We start from the raw sequence: 22,826 nt of genomic DNA, 5'->3' as shown, positions 1-22,826 counted from the left end.
AAAATAGAGCTGCTGTCTTCTAATTACCAGAACAAAATACGAGATCCTAAATTCTACTTACTTCTTAGATTGACAGATAACTCATTATAATTTGTTTCTGATTTGACAATGGTCTTCATCTTTGCTTATATTTATTTTATGGACATAAGGCCATGGTCGAGGCATATTTCTCTGTCTAACATTTTCTCTCCCACTGCTGGAGACACCATCAGAGGTTTTAATGACTCAGAAAGCCGTTAAAGACTGGAACAGGCTCGATAAGCTGAACTTTTATATGTATGCATGTCACAAACTGACTGTTGCTCGGATACTTATAAACAGTTTAGCTTACTGAGTTTCTTCGAGTCTGTAACTGCTTTCTCAGCTGTTTAAGCCTCTGTGATTATGTTTCCAGTGCTAGAGGCTGAAATCTTAAGCAGAAAATTGTGCCTTGGACCAGAACCTTACACCCATGAAACAATTCTCAGCAGTTACACAAATACCAGCCCTAAACACCTGCATTCTAAGTCTTTATATTTTATTTATCCCTTGACCCTGTATCACAGGTCCTTAATCCTGAATAATCTCATTTTTTGCTCTTTTCTCTCTTACTGAAGAAAGCTGGAATGAATGTTTTTATTTTTCGCACACTTGGATAATATAAACTTTTTCTGTCTTTATTTGATAGTAGTTTCATTTCAGAGGTTGTTTTTCCTACATACATTGAAATATTAGCAGTTGATGCCTGTATTAGATGATTTGACAATTTCATCATTAATGGTAGATACAGCAGAATATTATGAAACTGATTGACACAGCAAAGAATTAGATGAAACATGTAAACACCAATGATTATAGCTACCAGTGGAAGAAGAAAGTGGAATTAACACGCAGCACTATTCGTATTAACCCCAACCTGCTTTCATACCTTACTACACATTACACAGGGCTGCTTAATAAAAGGTGAGCCAGACCCTGAATGAATTTGCGTGCTGATATAAAAAAACATTCTCCGATACACCAGACAGGCTGAGGACAGTTCTTAAATAGTGCTCCATCTCAATATCATAATTTCCAATAAAGACCAGGTAAAACATGAAGACACACCCACAGACCAGCTTTCACTGACTTCAAAGGCGCATGACACACAGGATGGCATATGTTTGTTATGTCAGGTAGGGCATCTGGTCACAAAATTACAACAAGAACAACTGCCAAATCGGGGATGGACAAACGCCCACTGTGAGTGGACTTACTATAGATGGGACAAACACTGAAGGAAAGAAAGATATGTGACTAAAGCTTACTATACTAATGAAACCATACACCAAGTTTCATGAAGTGGTACCATGTCTATACGTGTGAATGTCCTCGTTTTGCTTTAGTGCTTCTAGCTGAACCTACAAGGAAGTGAAACATGGACAATAAACAGTAAAGGCAAGAGAAGAATAGACACTTTTGGAATGTGGTGTAACAAAAGAACACTTAAAATCAGATGGGTAGATCAAGTAATGAAGTATTGATGAGAAAAGAGCTTTATGGCACATGACCAAAGGAAGTGACATGCTGAGGGGACACACCATATGACATCGATGGATGTGCTAAAGGTAGAGATTTGCAAAGTATAGACTAGAATGGAAAGATGCATCAAACCGTTCTTCAGATTTAAGGCTAAAGGAACAGTTCAAGAGCATACTATAAAACATTTCAATTTTACTGTTACCAATCGGACTTGTCATTTTGATGATTAAGGCTTCTGAAATTACATTACACTCGCTACACAAAAAGAGAAAGCTTAAGTCACTTTAACAATCTGTAGCAGGCCTTCTTTGAAACACGTTTGTCAATAATGGATCTAAAATCAGATCCATGGATGATTTTATTTCTTCCAGAAGAGAGAAAAGTAATATGAAAAGAGATCTGAAAAAGATAGGTTTGGTGCTTCTCAACGAATTTTTGCATTCTGGTCTCCCTCTGAGCAGCTGCACTGTTGTGGTGGAACAAGATATAAGATCACCTGTAATATTTCTTCAACATTCTTTTGAAATTAGAAGAACAGCTCAGCTTACAAATCACCAGTTACTGTCCTATCTCAAAAATATGTAATGAAAAGGACACACATGTATGAATGAGCATTATCAATGGATATTGCTTCTTGTTTAACTTTACGAATAAATGTTAATATGGGCCACAGATTGCACTAACACTTGAAACCCTATGTGAACTGCTATAAACAATGTATCACATAAGTGGTACCCAAAGAGGGCAAGAGGGCGAGAGAGAGAGAGAGAGAGAGAGAGAGAGAGAGAGAGAGAGAGAGAGAGAGAGAGAGAGAGAGAGAGAGAGAGACACTGCAGATCACACATTGCTATCCAGACTTCCTTTCGGTCAAAAGGCATTTTTGTTTTTAACGCAAAGCTCTACAAGCACTTCAGTCTTTTTGTAGCGTGCGTCTGTGACTCAACAGCTCCCATGTATGACGAGTAGCAATATCTCATTTTCATAATATTGTTGTACACAAGCTAAGATTTGCAAGTTGCCACTTTTTAACTAGAGAAGTTGTAGACAGACATTAAACCCTACTCCCCTTCAGATCGAGTTCACCTATCATCAGCAGAAAACCATAACAGCTCATCTTACAGATCTTGACATAGTATTTTGCGGTTAATACTTAATTAAGTATTAGTCTCGATCAATGACAATGTAAATATTTGTGTGTTTTGTGAAGCAACATTGGCATAGCTTGCTGTAAGATGTGAGGAGAAAACAAGGGGATATGTAAACGGCTGGTTGTAAGTACCCAATATGGGGTCAGCTCAAAATGTGTTTTGTAGCAAAGATTTTAAGTAATTGTGCCACATTTTGATGTCGATGCAGTCACTGAACGCAAAATATTTGAAAAAACAGTAGTAATAGTCAGAAAAGTTTGCAAGATATTCCCCACAACAAATAATAGTGGCAAGGTACTTTGTGAAAATAACTATTTCAACTGCTTAGCAACTTATTCTCACAGAATTGCTTTCACTGGCTTCACAGAAATTTTGACATCACAACTACCACTAGTCATCATGCCATGACAAAGGGGGGGGAATCCATTCTGCATGAAATGTTTGTTGCAACAAGAATTATAGTTATTCTCATGACATCACATTTGTTGGTTTTGCCAACTCACAAAAGAACTGTCACTTTCCAATCCAGCCTAGACTTCATATTGATCCACAATAGTCACCAACTCAACTGTTCTTTATTCAGCAAAGTCACTAAATAAATTTCTCAGCCAATAAGAGGGACAGAGAGCAAACTGCCATGTTAAACTACATGCAGCGGGAAATAACTGAAATACTGTAACTTAATTTTGTATTATATTTTTGAACACATAGGAAAGTATTAAAACTGTGGTGGTAGGGAGTCAAAAGAAATCTTTCACAACTCCAACATAACCATGAATGACCTCTGAATAGTGTCAAATAGTTTGAATTTTGGCACTCAGAATTCATTGTCTTCCCTTGATTTCCTAAAACTACCCTACATTATTATGTAAACAGCAATGTTGTCAACCAACATCCCACAGAGTCAAAGCACTTGGATTAGAACTGCTCCTATTCGAAGCATTACCTGTATAGTAATAGCACAAATGTAGACATATACGGATCTGCTGCAGGTCAGTCTTTTATCGCAACCTCTATTTGGCATTCACATTCATCAGCTTCACCAACTCGCAGACAAACTATCTTCTTCCACACTAACCTAGGCCTCATACTATCACCACAATCAGTATTTCAAAGGACATACAGGGAGGGGGTGGGGGTGGTGGGGGAATGGGACAACTGAAGTTACGCTATGCACTGAACCCTTAAACATTCCCCTCCCCTGCATTTTTCAATATAGTATCAATGTAAAAATTAGTTTTCGCTACCCGTCAATCTGTTACCTCAACTAGATTTTCTGCTTTCATATCCCTAAAGTTTGCCAGCGCACAACCAAATAATCACTGTCCTAACTAACCTAGAACTCGGGCTGCACTACAGATAAGTTGCCACCATAACTCAAGATTTCAGAGGGCTCCAATATGTAACTTAAAAAAGAAAAAAAAGAGACATTAACAGTTTCCCTTTTGTTCTAGCAGCATCACTGATTTTTGATAATACATTGATCTACTGTAGCATAGTCATTCAGACATAGAATTTCAATACAGTCCTTATTACTTTCCTATTGTGCTCTGATTGCACATAATTTAACTGATGACACTGTCAATTTAATTCCAAGAGTCACAAGGTATAAGGATATTAAAGGACACCAAATGCAGTGCAGTTCAGGCAAACACAACTTGCAATATTTGACTGGTTAATCTCTTTGTGACATTTACTGAAAGACAAATACAAAAATCAAGTAGATACATATAGATATTTCACTTTTAGCTTCGATTCTTGCACTATATATATGTCTGTAAAAAGAGACAAACAACAGATTACAAATGAGCTGGTTGTTACAGTAAATGAGCAAAGCACTACTGGGCATAAAGGTAACAGTCTGGTACTTATGGAAGTTTAAGACATTTTTACACCTTAGTGCTAATATTCAGTCTTAAAATTACACCACTTCATGAAACAACAACAATGAAACAGGCACATAAAGCACTTAAGTTTCAATAAGAGAACGTTATTTTTCATCTTGCCGTCTTCTCTTCACACTTTTCTTTTTAATACCTCTATTAAGAGAGTCACAATTATTTCCTGTGCTACTTTCAAGTGATGTAGTGTCCAACAGCTTGTTGATAGCAAACGTATATAGGTCTTTATTAATTTTTTTTAAAGCTATTACTTCATCTTTTATGCTACCTGCTTCTGCTACTGAAACTATAGGTAATGCGTCGAACAATGTGGGTGATTCACTTAAGTCCACCTTATTCATAATTTCAATGCATTTGTTTTCACTGTCAACGGATTTTTGAAACCCATTCAATACAACAGTAGGTTTCCAGTCTTCTATAAACATTTGTTTTGGGCAAATGGTAAAAAAAGCATTGTACACAGGCCCCTTATGTTGCAACACCCTTTTGCACTGTCCACTTGGAATGTCCCACACGATGACTTTCATGTCTGTTGAACTTGAGAGCAGTGTCTGACCACCAATTGACGATGACAGACAGGTAATCATTTTATCATGTCCAACAAACTTTTTTGGTGTTTCGTTAACTACATGGTGCACATCTCGAGGAGGATGGCTGATATTGAATTCCTGAATCTTTCCACTGTTAGTTCCAACAAAAACAACAGAATCCGTACCATCAACAGTTACAGCTGTTAGTGGTGCATCGAATAATAAAGACAACAACAATTTACCTGATGCCAGGTCATATATTTTACATGTTCTATCAAAAGACACAGACACTAGCAGAGCTCTCATGCCTCCTGGGCCAATGAAAACGTCTTTGACTGGCAGGCTATGATCAAAGAATGTGTATCGTGGTTCTGCTTCTCCTGGCACCGAGTACATTTCATTGGCGAACTGGGAAATCAAGTAAGCGAGAGGCCACACAATTACTCTGCAGTCTTCTCCGCCAGTAGCAATGTGTGAACCGTCGTCAGTAAACTTTAAACATGTGATATCCTGGAAGTGACGATTTGCCACTGCCATAAGCCGTCCGGATGCTATCTGCCAGATATGGAGTCTCTCAGCTATTCCTGCAGCACAGTACTGAGCATTGGGAGAGACAGCCAACGCGTTTACACAGCCTGAACACAACATCCTTCCAGTGCCCAAATTTATTGTTTCTTGGCTATTAAGTGGCCACGCATGTATGAGTGGTCTTGCGTTGTCAGCCGATAACAAATAATCATTTCCCAAAAAACAAAGCGTATGGGGCGCTGAGACACCGCCACCTTTATAATACATTAACGAAGTTCCGTTGTTGGGATCCCATACACAAGCGTTCCACAATTGACCCGAACCATCACTTGTTATGACTACCTCAGTTGTGTCAGTCATTACAAAACTCGAAATAGTTGTCTAGCGATGACGATTTTTCAACGTTCGCACTATACAGTCACTACAGTACACTTACCACGTGCAGAAGCAAGTCGCATTGCTCCACTGCTGAAGTTTGTTGTTCTGTTTTTCAGCTGTTAACAGTACAACAGTAAACCAACCTTTCCATAACATTGCATGAAATAGAATAGAAAACCAGTTTTCCACTCATAGTGTAGGTTTAAGGATCGCGAATGCAGAAATTTATATTTACTGCTATATGTGTAGAAAAGTTATACAAAATTAAAACTTTATATGAAGTACAATTGAATTTAACATTGAAAGTCAGTGCAGGCATAGTTGGATAACCTGCGTTACAAGACTAAATTAACCAACGAAAAAAAATCATTGTGTGTGTGTGTGGTGTATGAAGTGCAGATTCAAAACATGTTTAAAAAGTGAGGGAGATCGACTGCTATTTCTGAGAAATAACTATATTCATTAGCATAGTTTATGCATTGCGATCACTGCTCAAAATTATCTCTTCTTCATTGTGTGTGTAAATGTTCCATGTCTCCATTTTCAGATTCGACGAGAAAGAAAGCGTGACGGGAGTGCAACAGCTCAAATCATCCGTGCAAAAAGGGATCAGAACTAAGCTCGTAGATCAGTATCCATACCTGGAGAATTACGTTGATTCGGTCCTTCCAAAGAAGGATACATACCGGATTGTCAAATGGTATGTTCTTACACAAAATATCCTGCGTGGTTACAATCGTCATTCTAGAAATTTTGTAGGCGTGATAAATCGAGAATAAATGTAAGGTAACTACTTATTTACCTGCCTTCCGTTGTTGTGAATTTCAGCGTCTAAGCTCACACACATTAAATCTTCAAACATAAAATACCAGTAACCAATACTATATATCATCATAGGCGTGAGATTCGTTGATTATCGAAGGAAGTAGCATTAACAGTCTTAAAAACGAAAGTTCACCGGTAACTGTTTGTGACGCGTACATTGTGATTTCTTATGAGAAGGCGTAATATATTGCTGCGTGACTGTTAGGTCACTTGAGTAATGGTGCTCCCAGTTGGCTTGCAGTTTCCAGTACAGTTGATATGTGTTAGCATTTAGAAATGAATTATTACAAATTTTGTCAGAATTTGTTTCCAACATCCTACACCGTCAAATTTTTTTCCATCGCGTTCAGAATACAGAATTAAACATATAGAGTGAAAGCATAAGGGTAATAAATTTATTGCAGTTTGTGGTCTGTTGTCAATTACTTGTGGCATTTTCGTACAGGTAATGAAAATACTTAATGAAACAGTTAGTGGGTAATAGACTATTTGTTTCAACTCCCATTTTTTATACAACTTTTTTTTTGTAATTTGTTGTTTCTTTGCTATGCTTGCATTGATCAATTTAGGTGAGTGGTGACAGTCTTCCAAAGATCCTTGGCTTTATACAAGCAGGGTTTCTCACTTATTTCAAGTGTTATGCCCTAAGTTAAGGAGCGAAATTTGTAGAATTTGATGATGAACATGGATTTGTTATCATTTCATGGTATAACTTGAATAGCAAGAAACTTAACCCTCTAGTGTATGTTACATGCAATATTGGGGGTATGTCTGCAACAAACTTCTGGGTATTGACTGGGTAATTTGGTAAATATTAAGCACATGTTCATAGACTAGTGCATCCAGTGTACATTTTTTGTTAGCAAAATGTGCACTGAAACTGAACGTAGATGTCATCTGTTTGTCACTACTGAAACTTTTCTACCCCAAAAAATAATAGGTAGTAAGGCAGTAGTGTACATCTGTGTAGGGCTATGTTCAACAGTTCTCACCATTAGCTCAACAGCTTCATATCACATGTATCTTCCGCCCTTTTTCATTGTCACCCAGATGCCTGGGTAATATTTATTTTGGAACTTTAACGTCTCATATTTTTCAGTATCCCATGTTTCCATTCTCAGTTCTTCTTTTGTTGACATACTAAATTTTCAACCTTATATACTATCTCGGACTGTTAACTTCCCTTTATTTGTGGTTTCTTTGTGTCCGTGTGTTCTTTTATAATTTTATCCAGAAATTTCTCCTCTTTATTTTTAAATATAGCCTGTGTACATAATTTCTTTCATGTGTGTCTATCCCCAGTAAAGTTAAGCTCTTTCTCCCAATCTGTACTTTTGCACACCTTGTCAGATTGGTTCATTTGAAAGTGCCCATGAAGTTGAACTAGCCTACAAAGAGAACCCCTAGGAAGTCAGGGTTGTATGAGGAAGTGGAAGCATGGGAGGAGAGAGAGAGAGAGAGAGAATGAGAATGAGAATGAGAATGAGAATGAGAATGAGAATGAACTTTATGCATTGCTTCATTTTGATTCTCAGTTGTCCAGGAACGCTTATATCATAGATGATTTCAAAACTTGTATTTTCTCATAAAAAATAATTGATTTTTGCTTATTAGTTGCGCTATTTTTATTTAGCCATGACCACATAGAAATATTGGTCAATACTTCTGGTGAGCTGCTGTTTTTCCGACACCGGGAAGGTCCATGGATACCAACGTTACGGCTTCTGCACAAGTGTGAGTACTGACATTTATTTTATTATTTATTTGTACAGTTTTGTGTTAAATATGTGCACTCTTCTGTCTGTATATGGGCTCAGCTCAAGCGTGCAATTGTGCTCCTTGGCTTCATAAAGTTTTCTTTGTTACTTGAAGAAAAGTGACTCACTGATTGTGTTTCTTATTTTGGCAAAATGGAAAGTACTTGCAGCTTGTACCTACAGTCTGAAGATGAGCCCTGGCTGGTTGAAACCAGTTACAGGGACAAAACAGTGTATGGGAGCTGCCAGCTTAATACAAGGAAAATGTAGGTCATATATACCAACATATAAGAATCCACGTGTATTTAATGAGAAGAGGATAGGTAGGCAGCCGTGAACTTGTTTGAAGGCACTAGCCCACACACACGTGAAAACTTTATTCAGGATGGCTAGGCACAGCATGACACTGCAGCCTCCCAAATCTGATGCCGGAGACTTAATGAAAGCACTGCCTCATTCAGTCATACCCAATGTTCAGATCTGTTATGTTAGTACTTACTTGGAGCACCTTAGATTATTAACAAGAAGAATAGTTATACTCAGTTCATTTAATTTCTCCAAACTTTTCACTGCACTTACATTACACATTTGCAGAAGTCTTTAGCACCACAACTGTGCTGACACATCTGTTAGTTCCATGTCTGTTTTTCTGCCTGTTTGAAAATCTGATTTGTCATATGCTTATGATTAGAGGCCTGTTGTACTCAGAAAAATTATGACCCTTGAGTATTGTGCACAAGTGATAACTAATGAATGTATTATTATTATTATTATTATTATTATTATTATTATTATTATTATTTCTTTCTTATCTCAGACGTTATGTCTGGTCAAAAGTAGAAAGTGACGCAGACCTTGATCAAGCGTGACTTCCTTTTAACTGTACAGTATATGTTATATTGCATTTAGGAACTTTGGGTAATTGAACATGTATCAATAATTACGGATTTCTGTAGTTGTATATACAAGTTTGTATGTAGCTGTATTGCATTGATGTACTGGTGGATATTGTGTGGTATGACTCCTGTAGTTGAGAGTATAATTGGTATAATGTCAACTTTATCCTGATGCCACATATCCTTGACTTCCTCAGCCAATCGGATGTATTTTTCAATTTTTTCTCCTGTTTTCTTTTGTATATTTGTTGTATTGGGTATGGATATTTCAATTTCTTCTTTTTATTGGTGAGTGTGATGTCAGGTTTGTTATGTGGTGTTGTTTTATCTGTTATAATGGTTCTGTTCCAGTATAATTTGTATTCATCATTCTCCAGTACATTTTGTGGTGCATACTTGTATGTGGGAACGTGTTGTTTTATAAGTTTATGTTGTAAGGCAAGTTGTTGTTGTATTATTTTTGCTATATTGTCATGTCTTCTGGGGTATTCTGTATTTGCTAGTATTGTACATCTGCTTGTGATGTGATCTACTGTTTCTATTTGTTGTTTGCATAATCTGCATTTATCTGTTGTGGTATTGGGATCTTTAATAATATGCTTGCTGTAATATCTGGTGGTTATTGTTTGATCCTGTATTGCAATCATGAATCCTTCCGTCTCACTGTATATATTGTCTTTTCTTAGCCATGTGTTGGATGCATCTTGATCGATGTGTGGCTGTGTTAGATGATACGGGTGCTTGCCATGTAGTGTTTTCTTTTTCCCATTTACTTTCTTCGTATCTGTTGATGTTATGTGATCTAAAGGGTTGTAGAAGTGTGTAGAAGTGGTTATGAAATTGCATTGGTGTAGCCGATGTATTTATATGAGTGATTGCTTTGTGTATTTTGCTAGTTTCTGCTCGTTCTAGAAAGAATTTTCTATTATTATTATTATTATTATTATTACATTATTTGAGAGGCAGGCTTTGGCGTTAGGCTTTGATGATTTAAATAAATGTACTGTAGTTCGCTTTTAGCTCCGTGGGCAAATGTTCTACAACTTTGGTACCTAATATAAAATTCTGTTTTGAATTGTTTTGTGTGGTTTTCCTTGATAAATACAATTCCAAACAGGCTGCTCTTGTTCCATGATTGTGTGCATAAAGCTATTTGTGACTTTTTCATGATGTGCTAAATAGATAGGAACATGAACTTTATTGGTACAGTAATAATGGCAATTTTTTTTAAAATTATGGTACTAGTACCAAAAAATGTTATTACAATGAATCCATCCATCCATCAAGATTACTAGAGACTGGGATTGCACGTGTACACTTTGGCCAATTATGTCATCACCATGCTGAAAACTCCTGTTTCGAGTGTATTTAACATGATGATCGTAACACCCACAGAAATAAAATTACCAAGCAAACCAATACACAGACCAAATCCAGTGAAATAACTGTGACAACCATGGGAAAAAACCACTCAAAAATGCGAAAAATAAAACAAAAAACTATACAAAATGCACCACGAGATCGTTGTATCCCAATCTCCAGTTACCCTATATTGCTCAACCCTAGACTATACTCCGTTCATCATAAGAATAAACCTGATGTAAATAAACACATTGAATGGGCAGAAGCCTCAACACATGTACAGTGCTGGTGTTACACTCTTGTAAGTAGATCCTACTTATGTATTAGATATATTATTACTAAGTTACATTAAATGAAACTCTAAGATATTCAAAGGTATGAACAGCCATCAATGTTTTCTTAATCACACTTCAGCTATGTAATTTTTATTTCAAAAATCGTGTACAGTCACAGCCGCAGCACTGTTGTGCTCTGATTGTTGCACTGTTAATGCATAGTATGAAAATGGTTGTGGCTGCTTTCTTTTCCGTAATGAGAGACACATGTGGAACACAGTTAAAAAATGCTGAGAAGTAGGTTTTTGTTAATGTTTTTCATAAATTTACTGAAATAGTCAGCTTTGAAGTTTTTTGAGGGAATGTATTAGATATAGATGGATGTATAGCAGAATTGGTAGCATAGTATAGTCTGTCTGTAAACTCAAGAGCGAGCAGTGCTTTTGGTGGGGAAAGTGGCCTTTCCCGGAAGAACGCTGCCACTGGCGTACAGGGGCACCCAAAATCTGTTGCCTGCTGTCTGTCTAGCATTGTAGATCGGCGTGCGGTGATATACGTCATTTCTGTTCATGGGATCTTAGTTGCCAGTGTCTGTGATTTAACTCCGTATACTTACTGATATACTTAGATATGCGGAAGCGAAGGATAATTTGTCTAGCATTGCAAGAAAATGTGCAGAATGCGAAGAAGTGGAGGTATTTGCGCAGTAACGAGCGTTCAATCGTCTCTTATGTCATTACAGCTTGTATTAAAGAGGCGACCCAAAAGGAACTGTTGGCTAATGTTACCAGTCCGAATCAAAAGCCTGAAACTTATGGAAATGTCTGCATCAACCAATAGGACACATAAGTAAGGAACAGAAAAAAAAGCCGCACGGTTTACTGGAATCGCCACGAAGGAAAACTAATAATTTTGGGAGGAAACCCACCATTATAGACAGTTTCAAAATCACGTAAAACCTTCGATGCTTATGGAACACTAAATCTCTATCTTGGTCACTATTCACTGATTCGAAGCCATATTGCTTAAAACATGTGTGCAATAGTTATTCTAAACACTGCTGAAATTTCCTTTGAAACATGTACACAGATTCTGGACTTCTAAGCAAAATGCTTGACATACGAGGTGCATTCATATACTAATTTTTATTTTTTTGGTAAGAACTTTATTTGTTAATCTTCAGCAATGTTATCCTCTTCAAAATATTCCCCATTACATAACATACAATTATGCCAGTGCTTTTTCCAATTCTCGGAACGCTTTAGGAACTGTTTCTTCGGGATAGTTTATAGGTCTTTTAACTGTGCATTTTTAATCTCATCCATGCTTGTAAATCTGCTGTCTGTTAAGGCCTGCTTTGAAATGCTTATACCACATGTCTACCCTGGTTTACTCATAACAGGCTCACCAAAAGCAATATTTACCATTTCTAAAAATTTCATACACTTTATTCCATTCTTATAACAAAATTTAATACAGATTCTCTAATTTATTTGTATGCTACTAAAACACATGTAACCTTTCTGACAGCGGTAAACAGAGTAAGTACCTATATGCATGACATTGTACACATACTTTAGAGGCATGTTTATGAAGACAGCGACAAAAAAGTAGTGCAAATAAGGACTAATACAACACACAAAATTATAAATTTCTGCTTACTTTTTAAACACTCTTCATGTTGGAAGAATTGTTAAGTTTCAGTGCAGTTCTTCAAAGAAAACTTCTACCTTTTAGTAGAAACACAAAATAACAACAAGCCTTAAATTCCACAGACTGATTGCATTATATGGGGTTCGTTGTATGAATAGTGATAGAGGAACATACATTCACATGAACAGGCTTTTTGTTCTATGTTTGTACTAGAATCCTGGCTTCCTTTCTTATGTTATTATTATTTAATCTATAATATTGTGTTTTGGAGGAAGCTATTGTTTTTTGTTTTGCTTATGGTCTTAATGCATTTGTCTAAAAATACACGCAGCCGAGATGTATCTGTACACAGCGTTGACACAGGTTTAAAGTGCGTGCCACGGCAGGGACGGTACTATGTTGTGAAGCAGCCTGTAGAAGCGCCCTGTGACGTAGCTGGGCTGCTCGCTCGTTTTTCAGTTTAACAACAGACCTTAGATTGGTAACAACATACTATGGTTTAGTGGTACAAGTCTCGCCTCAGTCATTTGTTTTTTTTTTCCTCGTTCAATATGAAATACCTGCATCTCATAATTTTTATGAATAATGCATGTCTTCATGTTTCATTGAATGCAAAATTCCTGTTTTCGTTTCAAATATAAATTCTTAGTTATCGATAATTTATGAAAGACCGTTAATAAAGTTTGCTTAAATGAAGAAAATATAAGTTTAATTTTTAAGGGAAAAATGTAATACCAAATACTCTTTATTTGGATGTGTGTATTGTTTTATACCACAGATGTAGATAAATTGTGTAAAAACTTGAAAAACAATCATTTTCACAGCATCAACCACACCATACAAATACTACCTTTTACATTTGCCACTGTACCATTAAGATATGAACCCAGCAGAACTGATCTGGAGGCAAGTTAAGGGATTCAGCCTCAGAAATAACAAGATAGTTAAGCTGCCAGGCATACTGGAACTAATACATGCAGCTTTTTCACATCACGCCGAACGCTGGTGGGGGTCTAGAATGGCAGGTCATGAAAGAAGAGGAAAAAATGCGGCACTTTGATGGCTTTGTCAATTCTGTTGTTGATTGACTTGTTATCAACATATCAGATGGCATTTCCAGAAATTAAATGTTTTTCTCAAATTCAGATAAGAAAGGAGCTAAGAGATTACCAGACAATTGACTGCAGTTAGTATCTTCAGTGGCTTCAGTATTCACCAGTATGGTGAAATACCTGCAGTATGCTTTTGCATCACTCGTAGCTCACTCAGAAGAGAATTTTCATTACTCTAGTTTGTAATTAGAATACTTTGTCAGGTAAAATCGAGAGCGTTTTATACTTTCTGTCTGGTCACCCAAGAAACGCGCAGTAGTTGTGCCAAATATTATTTCATTCCCTTTAAAAATTAAATGACATTCAAGTCTACATTGTTTCTTTCCTGGTCTCTTTTACCTTTGAACTACAACTGCTCACATCATTGCAGGTTAGTTGAACTGCTGGCTGGCCAGTGCTGTCAAAGTTTAATGCACCAGTAAAGCCGTTGTCCTGCATTATCACTTCACCTATGTGCATGTAACACAGCTTAAAACATATCCTTGTGATTGTGCTAGACTGTACTGGCCAAAGCATGGCTTCCGCTCCATGCAAAACAAGAGTTTCAAGTAAACACAGAAGAATACATGGCGTAATATTTACATCAGGTTTATCCTTATGATGAACAGAGTATAGCATAACTACAACCCCCTTCCCCCCTCCCCTCCCTCTCCCCCACAACTACAAAAGCTGGCCTCCTAGTCTCCAGTTCACCATCATACCTCAATCCTAGACCATGATACCAATGAGTGTGGTTCTGAGCACTATGGGACTTAACCAATGTGTGTAACACCCTCCCCATCCCCCTCCCCTCCCCCACTTTCCACAAGTACAAAAGCTGGTATCTTGATCTCCAGTCCACTTTTATAGCTCAACGCAGCTATGGTATTGGCAACTTTAATGTTGCAGTTGGTAACTGAATGTGCGGTGGATGATGGGAAGTGAACATGACGAATGATGAGTTGGTTAGCACAAGACTGTAGAATCCACTAGAAAATAGTTTTCGATTAATGTCGTAAGTGGAGCAATGCCTTTTAATTAAACTTTAGGAGAAGGTAGATGGATCAGTGTTTTTAATTAAATCATAGGAGATGGATAGGGATCAGTGTTTTTAATTAAAACATGGGAGGAGGTAGGTGGATTAATGTTCATAATAGAGTCACACTTTAGACATACACTACTGGCAATTAAAATTGATACACCAAGAAGAAATGCAGATGATAAACGGGTATTCATTGGACAAATATATTATACTGGAACTGACATGTGATTACATTTTCACGCAAGTTGGGTGCATAGATCCTGAGAAATCAGTACCCAGAAAAACCACTTCCGGCCTTAATAATGGCCTTGATACACCTGGGCATTGAGTCGAACAGAGCTTGGATGGCATGTACAGGTACAGCTGCCCATGCAGCTTCAACACGATACCACAGTTCATCAAGAGTAGTGACTGGCATATTGTGACGAGCCAGTTGCTTGGCTACCATTGACCAGATGTTTTCAATTGGTGAGAGATCTGGAGAATGTGCTGGCCAGGGCAGTAGTCTAACATTTTTCTGTATCCAGGAAGGCCCGTACAGGACCTACAACATGCGGTGGTGCATTATCCTGCTGAAATGTAAGGTTTTGCAGGTATCAAATGAAGGGTAGAGCCACGGGTCGTAACTCATCTGAAATGTAACGTCCACTGTTCAAAGTGCCATCAATGCAAACAAGAGGTGACAGAGACGTGTAACCAATGGCACCCCATACCATCATGCTGGGTGATACGCCAGTATGGCAATTATGAATACACACTTCCAATGTGCATTCACCACGATGTTGCCAAACACGGATGCGATCATCATGATGCTCTAAACAGAACCTGGATTCATAAAAAAAAAAGACGTTTTGCCATTCGTGCACCCAAGTTCATCGTTGAGTACACCATTGCAGGCGCCCCTGTCTGTGATGCAGCGTCAAGGGTAACTGCAGCCATTGTCTCTGAGCTGATAGTCCATGCTGCTGCAAAAGTTGTCGAACTGTTTGTGCAGATGATTGTCGTCTTGCAAACGTCCCCATCTGTTTTCTCAGGGAACAAGACGTGACTGCACGATCTGTTACAGCCATGGGGATAAGATGCCTGTCATCTCGACTGCTAATGATACGAGGCCATTGGGATCCAGCATGGCATTCCATATTACCCTCCTGAACCCACCAATTCCATATTCTGCTAACAGTCATTGGATCTCAACCAGCGCGAACAGCAATGTTGTGAGATGATAAACTGCAATCGCGATAGGCTACAATCCGACCTTTATCAAAGTTAGAAATCTGATGGTACGCATTTCTCCTCCTCACGCGAAGCATAACACCACCATTTCACCAGGCAACGCCGGTCGACTGCTGTTTGTGTATGAGAAATCAGTTGGAAACTTTCCTCATGTCAGCACGTTGTAGGTGTCGCCACCGGTGCCAACCTTGTGTAAATGATCTGAAAAGCTAATTGTTTGTGTACCACAGCATCTTCCTGTTGGTTAAATTTCGCATCTGTAGCATGTCATCTTTGTGGTGTAGCAATTTTTATTGCCAGTAGTGTATTAATAAACAATGATCCACCTACCTTCTGCCATGATTTAATTAAAAATATTGATCCACATACTCGGCTTTTATGTGGTACCTAACAGTACAGTTGAAATTTTATGTCATATTCTGTTTTATATGACAACATTCCACACTATATATCCCATTGTGCCATGATGCTATTTCATACTTTCACATCATGATGACTGTAGCACAACAAATGATACAATAACATACCTCGCAAACACATCACCACAGCACAATTAAATGGCTAGAGTATGCCACCTCTTCATACACCGCACTCTCTACAACATTTCACTTCTGCGACACGGTGCAATGGGTCATGGGAGGTGGTACCCTACAATCTCCTATACCCCATGCATGATAGTCCGTACATCTCACCAAAATGGAGAACTTTCAGGCATGTGAAACGAATCAAGGCTTGGGTTACCGAAAGAGGACACTCTTAAAATCTTAGTCTATACACTAGATTCATAATAAACTATCACTATACTACTTGATACACTTTCTACGTATTCCACCTGAATGTAACCCAGTAAATTTGCCATGAAGCAGCTACTTCTGGAAAAAATGACTCTGCTTACATTACACAAATGGTGGCAGTTTTTTTTTCTGAAGTACTGGTTTTCCTGTTAAACTACTAGTTTAAACTTAGCCAGAAGAAGCGCAAGTAATAGTGTAAGGGTGAGATCAAATAAAATTGCTGTTACTGCTACCAATCATCATGCAGTGGATGAAGTCGGAGGTAAAAGTAATTAATGAGATGCTCTTTCATTAAATAAAGACTGCTGGCTTTAATAATGAAACATGTAATTAAAATACATAAATAAATATTGAGCAACATAAAATATTGGTGATTTTTTTTTATTTCTATAAATATCAAAATCAAGAGAGAATAAATTGATTTTTGATGATAACCATTCATCAGACAATGTGGGGGAAAAACTTCTCCATTACCTTCCCATATCACTGCACACATAATATCTTATTCCACTGTTGACTCAACAGCTTTAAACAAGTAATCAGTTATCAAAAGTTAAATTAAATGTTTTGCTCTTGGTTCCTTAGAATATGAAAGCACAAATACAAATTCAAATTCAAGACATTGGAAAGCAACTTGTGAGTCTTCCAAGACAATGACAATATGTTCAAATGAAAAGAATCATCTTCAATAGGATATAAAGAAAATATTTTGTAATAACTGTAATGAACAAGAATTAGGTCAACATCTCATGATGTCTGGAAAACAAATTTTCAGGAATTATGACAAAACGCTCACATATAACCGCACCTGGCTTTTTGTACTACAAAACCCATGGTTGTGGTAGTGACTGGCATACTTTAATGTGATAATTTTCAGAGCTATCATATTCTCTGTGTAGTTATCCAACATAGGGGTTTAAGATTTTGGCTTTCAGTTATTGTACATCCTTGAAGACATACTGAGGCAACACGTATAGTAGCATTAATAAAGGCTGCTTTCAGAACAGATCTTTCACTTTGCTAGAGTGTGTGCTGTGTTGAAATTCCCTGGTAGATTAAAACTGTGAGAAACTTCCTTCGCATGGGGGGTTGCACTAACTGAGGAATTCAGGCACAACTTCAAATCCATCCTCATTGCTGTTATAACTTCAAGTTGAACAAATATATTTCAAGGAAGATGCAATACATGAAAGTCACAGATCAAGTAAACAGAGTAAGACGTGTGTACACTTTAACAGTCAAATCATAACTGAGTCAGAGTCTAGCGGCCGCTGGCTGGCTGGCCGCTGGCTGGCTGGCCGGCCGCTGGCTGGCTGGCCGCTTAGCTGGTGCTGCTGCTGCTGCTGCTGCTTGGCTGGCAGACAGTGTCGCATGTAGAGGATGTGCTTAACTGCGTGGTGGCACTTTGAAAGATCGGCGAGTCACAACAATTGCTTCATTTCTCCCAGTACCCCTCTCTTTCGCTCTCAAACTTCACAGAAGCTCCCCTACATACCTTGCAGGACTAAAACTTGTGGAAGATATTGCAGAGAAATCCTGCTACTACAGCCTAAAGAATGGTTTCCCCGAATGAAACTTCCTCTCTGCAGTGGAACATGGGTTATTTGGAAACTTCTAAATCTACATACATACTCAGCAAGCCACCGTACAGTGTGTCACCGAGGGGTACCTTGAACCATTACTAGTCACATCAAGTGAATTCGCAATTGCAAATAAGAACTACCATCAGCTGTAGAATAGAATGATGACAATGAAAATTTGTGCCGGACCAGCTGCCTTACCACTTAGCTATCTGTGCATGACTCACAGCCGGACCCGAGCTTCCATATGTTGTCAAACATGTGTCTAAGACGCAATCAGAATAACACACGCACTGCAATATCGTACATTACTAGTCACTTCCTTTCTTGTTCCAGTCGCAAATACAGCGAATGGAAAAACGGCTACCTGTACAGCTCCATAAAATCCCTAATTTCTCTTATCTTCGTGGTCTTTACGTGAAATGTAGATAGGCAGCAGTAGAGTCGATCTGCAGTCAGGTGAAATCCTGGTTCTCTAAATTTTCTCACTAGTGTTTTGTGAGAATAATGCTGCCTTCCCTCCAGGGATTCACATTTGAGCTCACGAAGCATCTCCGTATTATCGAACCTACCAGTAACAAACCTAGCAGACTGCCTCCGAATTGCTTCAATGTCTTCCTTTAATTTGAGCTGGTGGATATCCAGACACTTGAGCAGAACTGAAGAATGGGATGCACAACTGTTTTATACATGGTCCCCTTTAAGGATGAACCACACTTTCCGAAAACCGAAATCGACCATTCACCTTCCATACTACTGTCCTTACATGCTCGTTCCATTTCATGTGATTATTAATTGACATGACTGTGTCAATTTAAGTGTGTGGGAAAACTCCTGAGAAGTTCAGAAAGTAATGAGATTATGGTTGGGCAGATTTAATTATTTAATCCATGCTCTTCAGTGTTCGTGCAATACACTTTCCCTCATTGCTTTGAGTCCAGGCATGTATCTTTTGAATTTTTCTGAAGATAAGGCAACCAAATTAATTTTTTGAGATGTCTGCTATAATCTGTAATGCGGATGAGGCACAGTTTAAGATGATCTGTAATGTGTTATGTGTAGCCTTATTCTTACCAGTATAAACTACTAACAATTTAGAATATTCGGTTCAATTTATTGATTTTTCTCTCATGTATTATTCCTAACAATCAGCAGAATGGAGAAAGAAATTCCCTGAGAGAGATAATATTTTAACAACTGATCATTGATGGTGGTAATTTAGGGCAGAAGATACCATGAAAATTATGAAAACATGAATTTTTTTATTGGTCATAAAATAATTTGAAGAATGCTTTTTTTGAAAATATGAAAGTATTTTAAACCAAGGCCTTGTTTAAAAGTCCAAAATGTCAGTTGAAGTGGCAGCTTGCAGACAGTAACATTTGTTGCTCTGTGATTTCTCTTCTTTGAATTCACGAGCCTAAGTACTTTTTGCCCCATTACTGTGAGCATTCAGCTATTAGCTCTATTGTTTATTGCCTTGCGTTCAGTAGTTTACTGTAGCAATAATGTAACGCGTTTATTTTTTGTTTATGAGCAAAGTAATGCTGAAATTAACACCCAGATTTTCCAAGAAAAGGTCTGGAAAACCTGAAAGAAGGAAAATAATGAATATAATGAAGACAGCATTAAGTTTGTATATGCCATGTGTACTATTGGAAAGGGGTTAACAACAGGAAAAACTTTAGATCATTATGAACTTGGTAAATTTCTGAAATATAATTGTTTACTGCAGGCTGCTTGTAAATCAGGTGCAGTGAAAGAATCTGTTAATTTAAAAGATGAGTGCATAGCTCGAATGTATTAAAGAAACTGTAAGTGCAATAAAATTTTAAACTCAGTTTCCCATAACTTTTGTGTTTAACAGCCTAATGTACTTTTTCTCTGAAACCATTTATCCCAGAGTAATATCTGGTATGGGGCCGTGCGGAAGTTGAATGCCCACCAGAACAAATGGATCTTGGTGGCCAATAGAAGGCAGTGTCGCTGCAGTGCTGCACTTGCCTAGCACAGGCGTCACTGTCTCGCTGTGTGAATAATACAGCACCTAATAGCGCTCTCACAGCCGGTATAAATACTGCCATGCATTGATCGCTCGGTCGTTCGTGTACTTAGTCTGATAGCGTTCATTACTGTCTTCACTATACTACTGACTACTCGTCACCGATTTTGCCTGATATTGGTTTTCCTCTCTGGTAGATTTGGATTGTGGCTTGTGCTTGATCTGTTGACAGCATTGTGTTGAAGGTTTGTCTCATTTCATTATAGCCTATATTTCTGCTGCCATCCTCTTGTTGTTGGGTCCGCCATATGTCTGCCTTGTTGCTCAACTCTGGCGTGGATTTGAGTCCCGACCAGAGGTGGTCTTCCCACCTTGCGTCATCATCATTTCTCACCTGTTCTCTGATGTGTGCACAGGTGTCAGGTGACTCGTGGACATAGTGCAATGAAAGTCCAACAGTCAATTTTCTTGGTATGTGCGCATGAAGTGGCACTTCTTTTTAGCTTACTAGCTACATTAAAAAAGGACCCTTTTATGGATGTGTCACTATTAAAACATTTTTCAGAATTACAATTTTAACATGTTGTTGTTGTTGTTGTCTTCAGTCCTGAGACTGGTTTGATGCAGCTCTCCATGCTATTCTATCCTGTGCAAGCTGCTTCATCTCCCAGTACCTACTGCAACCTACATCCTTCTGAATCTGCTTAGTGTACTCATCTCTCGGTCTCCCTCTACGATTTTTACCCTCCACGCTGCCCTCCAATGCTAAATTTGTGATCCCTTGATGCCTCAAAACATGTCCTACCAACCGATCCCTTCTTCTAGTCAAGTTGTGCCACAAACTTCTCTTCTCCCCAATCCTATTCAATACCTCCTCATTAGTTACGTGATCTATCCACCTTATCTTCAGTATTCTTCTGTAGCACCACATTTCGAAAGCTTCTATTCTCTTCTTGTCCAAACTAGTTATCGTCCATGTTTCACTTCCATACATGGCTACGCTCCAAACAAATACTTTCAGAAACGACTTCCTGATACATAAATCTATATTCGATGTTAACAAATTTCTCTTCTTCAGAAATGCTTTCCTTGCCATTGCCAGTCTACATTTTATATCCTCTCTACTTCGACCATCATCAGTTATTTTGCTCCCCAAATAGCAAAACTCCTTTACTACTTTAAGTGTCTCATTTCCTAATCTAATTCCCTCAGCATCACCCGATTTAATTTGACTACATTCCATTATCCTCGTTTTGCTTTTGTTAATGTTCATCTTATATCCTCCTTTCAAGACACTGTCCATTCCGTTCAACTGCTCTTCCAAGTCCTTTGCCGTCTCTGACAGAATTACAATGTCATCGGCGAACCTCAAAGTTTTTACTTCGTCTCCATGAATTTTAATACCTACTCCAAATTTTTCTTTTGTTTCCTTTACTGCTTGCTCAATATACAGATTGAATAACATCGGGGAGAGGCTACAACCCTGTCTCACTCCTTTCCCAACCACTGCTTCCCTTTCATGCCCCTCGACTCTTATTACTGCCATCTGGTTTCTGTACAAATTGTAAATAGCCTTTCGCTCCCTGTATTTTACCCCTGCTACCTTTAGAATTTGAAAAAGAGTATTCCAGTCAACATTGTCAAAAGCTTTCTCTAAGTCTACAAATGCTAGAAACGTAGGTTTGCCTTTTCTTAATCTTTCTTCTAAGATAAGTCGTAAGGTCAGTATTGCCTCACGTGTTCCAACATTTCGACGGAATCCAAACTGATCCTCCCCGAGGTCTGCATCTACCAGTTTTTCCATTCGTCTGTAAAGAATTCGCGTTAGTATTTTGCAGCCGTGGCTTATTAAACTGATAGTTCGGTAATTTTCACATCTGTCAGCACCTGCTTTCTTTGGGATTGGAATTATTATATTCTTCTTGAAGTCTGAGGGTATTTCGCCTGTCTCATACATCTTGCTCACCAGCTGGTAGAGTTTTGTCATGACTGGCTCTCCCAAGGCTGTCAGTAGTTCTAATGGAATGTTGTCTACTCCGGGGGCCTTGTTTCGACTCAGGTCTTTCAGTGCTCTGTCAAACTCTTCACGCAGTATCGTATCTCCCATTTCGTCTTCATCTACATCCTCTTCTATTTCCATAATATTGTCCTCAAGTACATCGCCCTTGTATAAACCTTCTATATACTCCTTCCACCTTTCTGCCTTCCCTTCTTTGCTTAGAACTGGGCTGCCATCTGAGCTCCTGATATTCATACACGTGGTTCTCTTCTCTCCAAAGGTCTCTTTAATTTTCCTGTAGGCAGTATCTATCTTACCCCTAGTGAGATAAG

General features: G+C 38.2%; 3 protein-coding genes across 6 annotated transcripts in view; 1 reads left to right on the top strand and 2 right to left on the bottom strand.

Annotated features, from left to right (window-relative positions):
- The window catches only part of LOC126281346 (RNA-binding protein 41-like), a 44,103-nt gene extending 37,139 nt beyond the window's left edge, over nucleotides 1-6,964 (bottom strand). For 2 of the 4 annotated variants that reach the window (XM_049980249.1, XM_049980251.1), the window contains exon 1: nucleotides 6,044-6,201. Coding sequence is in view for 2 of the 4 variants with exons in the window: in XM_049980248.1 (XP_049836205.1) it covers nucleotides 6,788-6,880 (93 nt within the window). In the remaining 2 variants the exon portion in view is untranslated. Of the gene's footprint in view, nucleotides 1-6,043; nucleotides 6,202-6,787 lie in introns of those variants that run through there. The other 2 variants (XM_049980248.1, XM_049980247.1) reach the window with 2 other exon arrangements.
- LOC126281347 (WD repeat-containing protein 18) lies at nucleotides 4,315-6,086 on the bottom strand. Its single transcript, XM_049980252.1, has one exon. The coding sequence runs from the start codon at nucleotides 5,965-5,967 to the stop codon at nucleotides 4,639-4,641; it is 1,329 nt and encodes a 442-aa protein (XP_049836209.1). The 5' UTR covers nucleotides 5,968-6,086; the 3' UTR covers nucleotides 4,315-4,638.
- Nucleotides 6,295-22,826, top strand: part of LOC126281348 (malignant T-cell-amplified sequence 1 homolog) — a 64,136-nt gene continuing 47,604 nt past the window's right edge. Inside the window, exons 1-3 of the mRNA XM_049980253.1 lie at nucleotides 6,295-6,404; nucleotides 6,533-6,685; nucleotides 8,444-8,544. Of these exons, the coding sequence (XP_049836210.1) occupies nucleotides 6,394-6,404; nucleotides 6,533-6,685; nucleotides 8,444-8,544 (265 nt within the window). The 5' untranslated portion in view covers nucleotides 6,295-6,393. The remainder of the gene's footprint in view (nucleotides 6,405-6,532; nucleotides 6,686-8,443; nucleotides 8,545-22,826) is intronic.

The sequence above is a fragment of the Schistocerca gregaria genome, chromosome 7 (assembly GCF_023897955.1).
Source record: "Schistocerca gregaria isolate iqSchGreg1 chromosome 7, iqSchGreg1.2, whole genome shotgun sequence".
Taxonomy (NCBI): Eukaryota; Metazoa; Arthropoda; class Insecta; order Orthoptera; family Acrididae; genus Schistocerca; species Schistocerca gregaria.
The sequence above is the reverse complement of the archived record's forward strand: the minus strand, read 5'-3'. Positions and strand labels throughout refer to the sequence as shown.

Coding starts and splice junctions, on each gene's coding strand:
- LOC126281347 (XM_049980252.1), bottom strand. CDS start 5,967: ATGACTGACACAACTGAGGTAGTCATAACAAGTGATGGTTCGGGTCAA.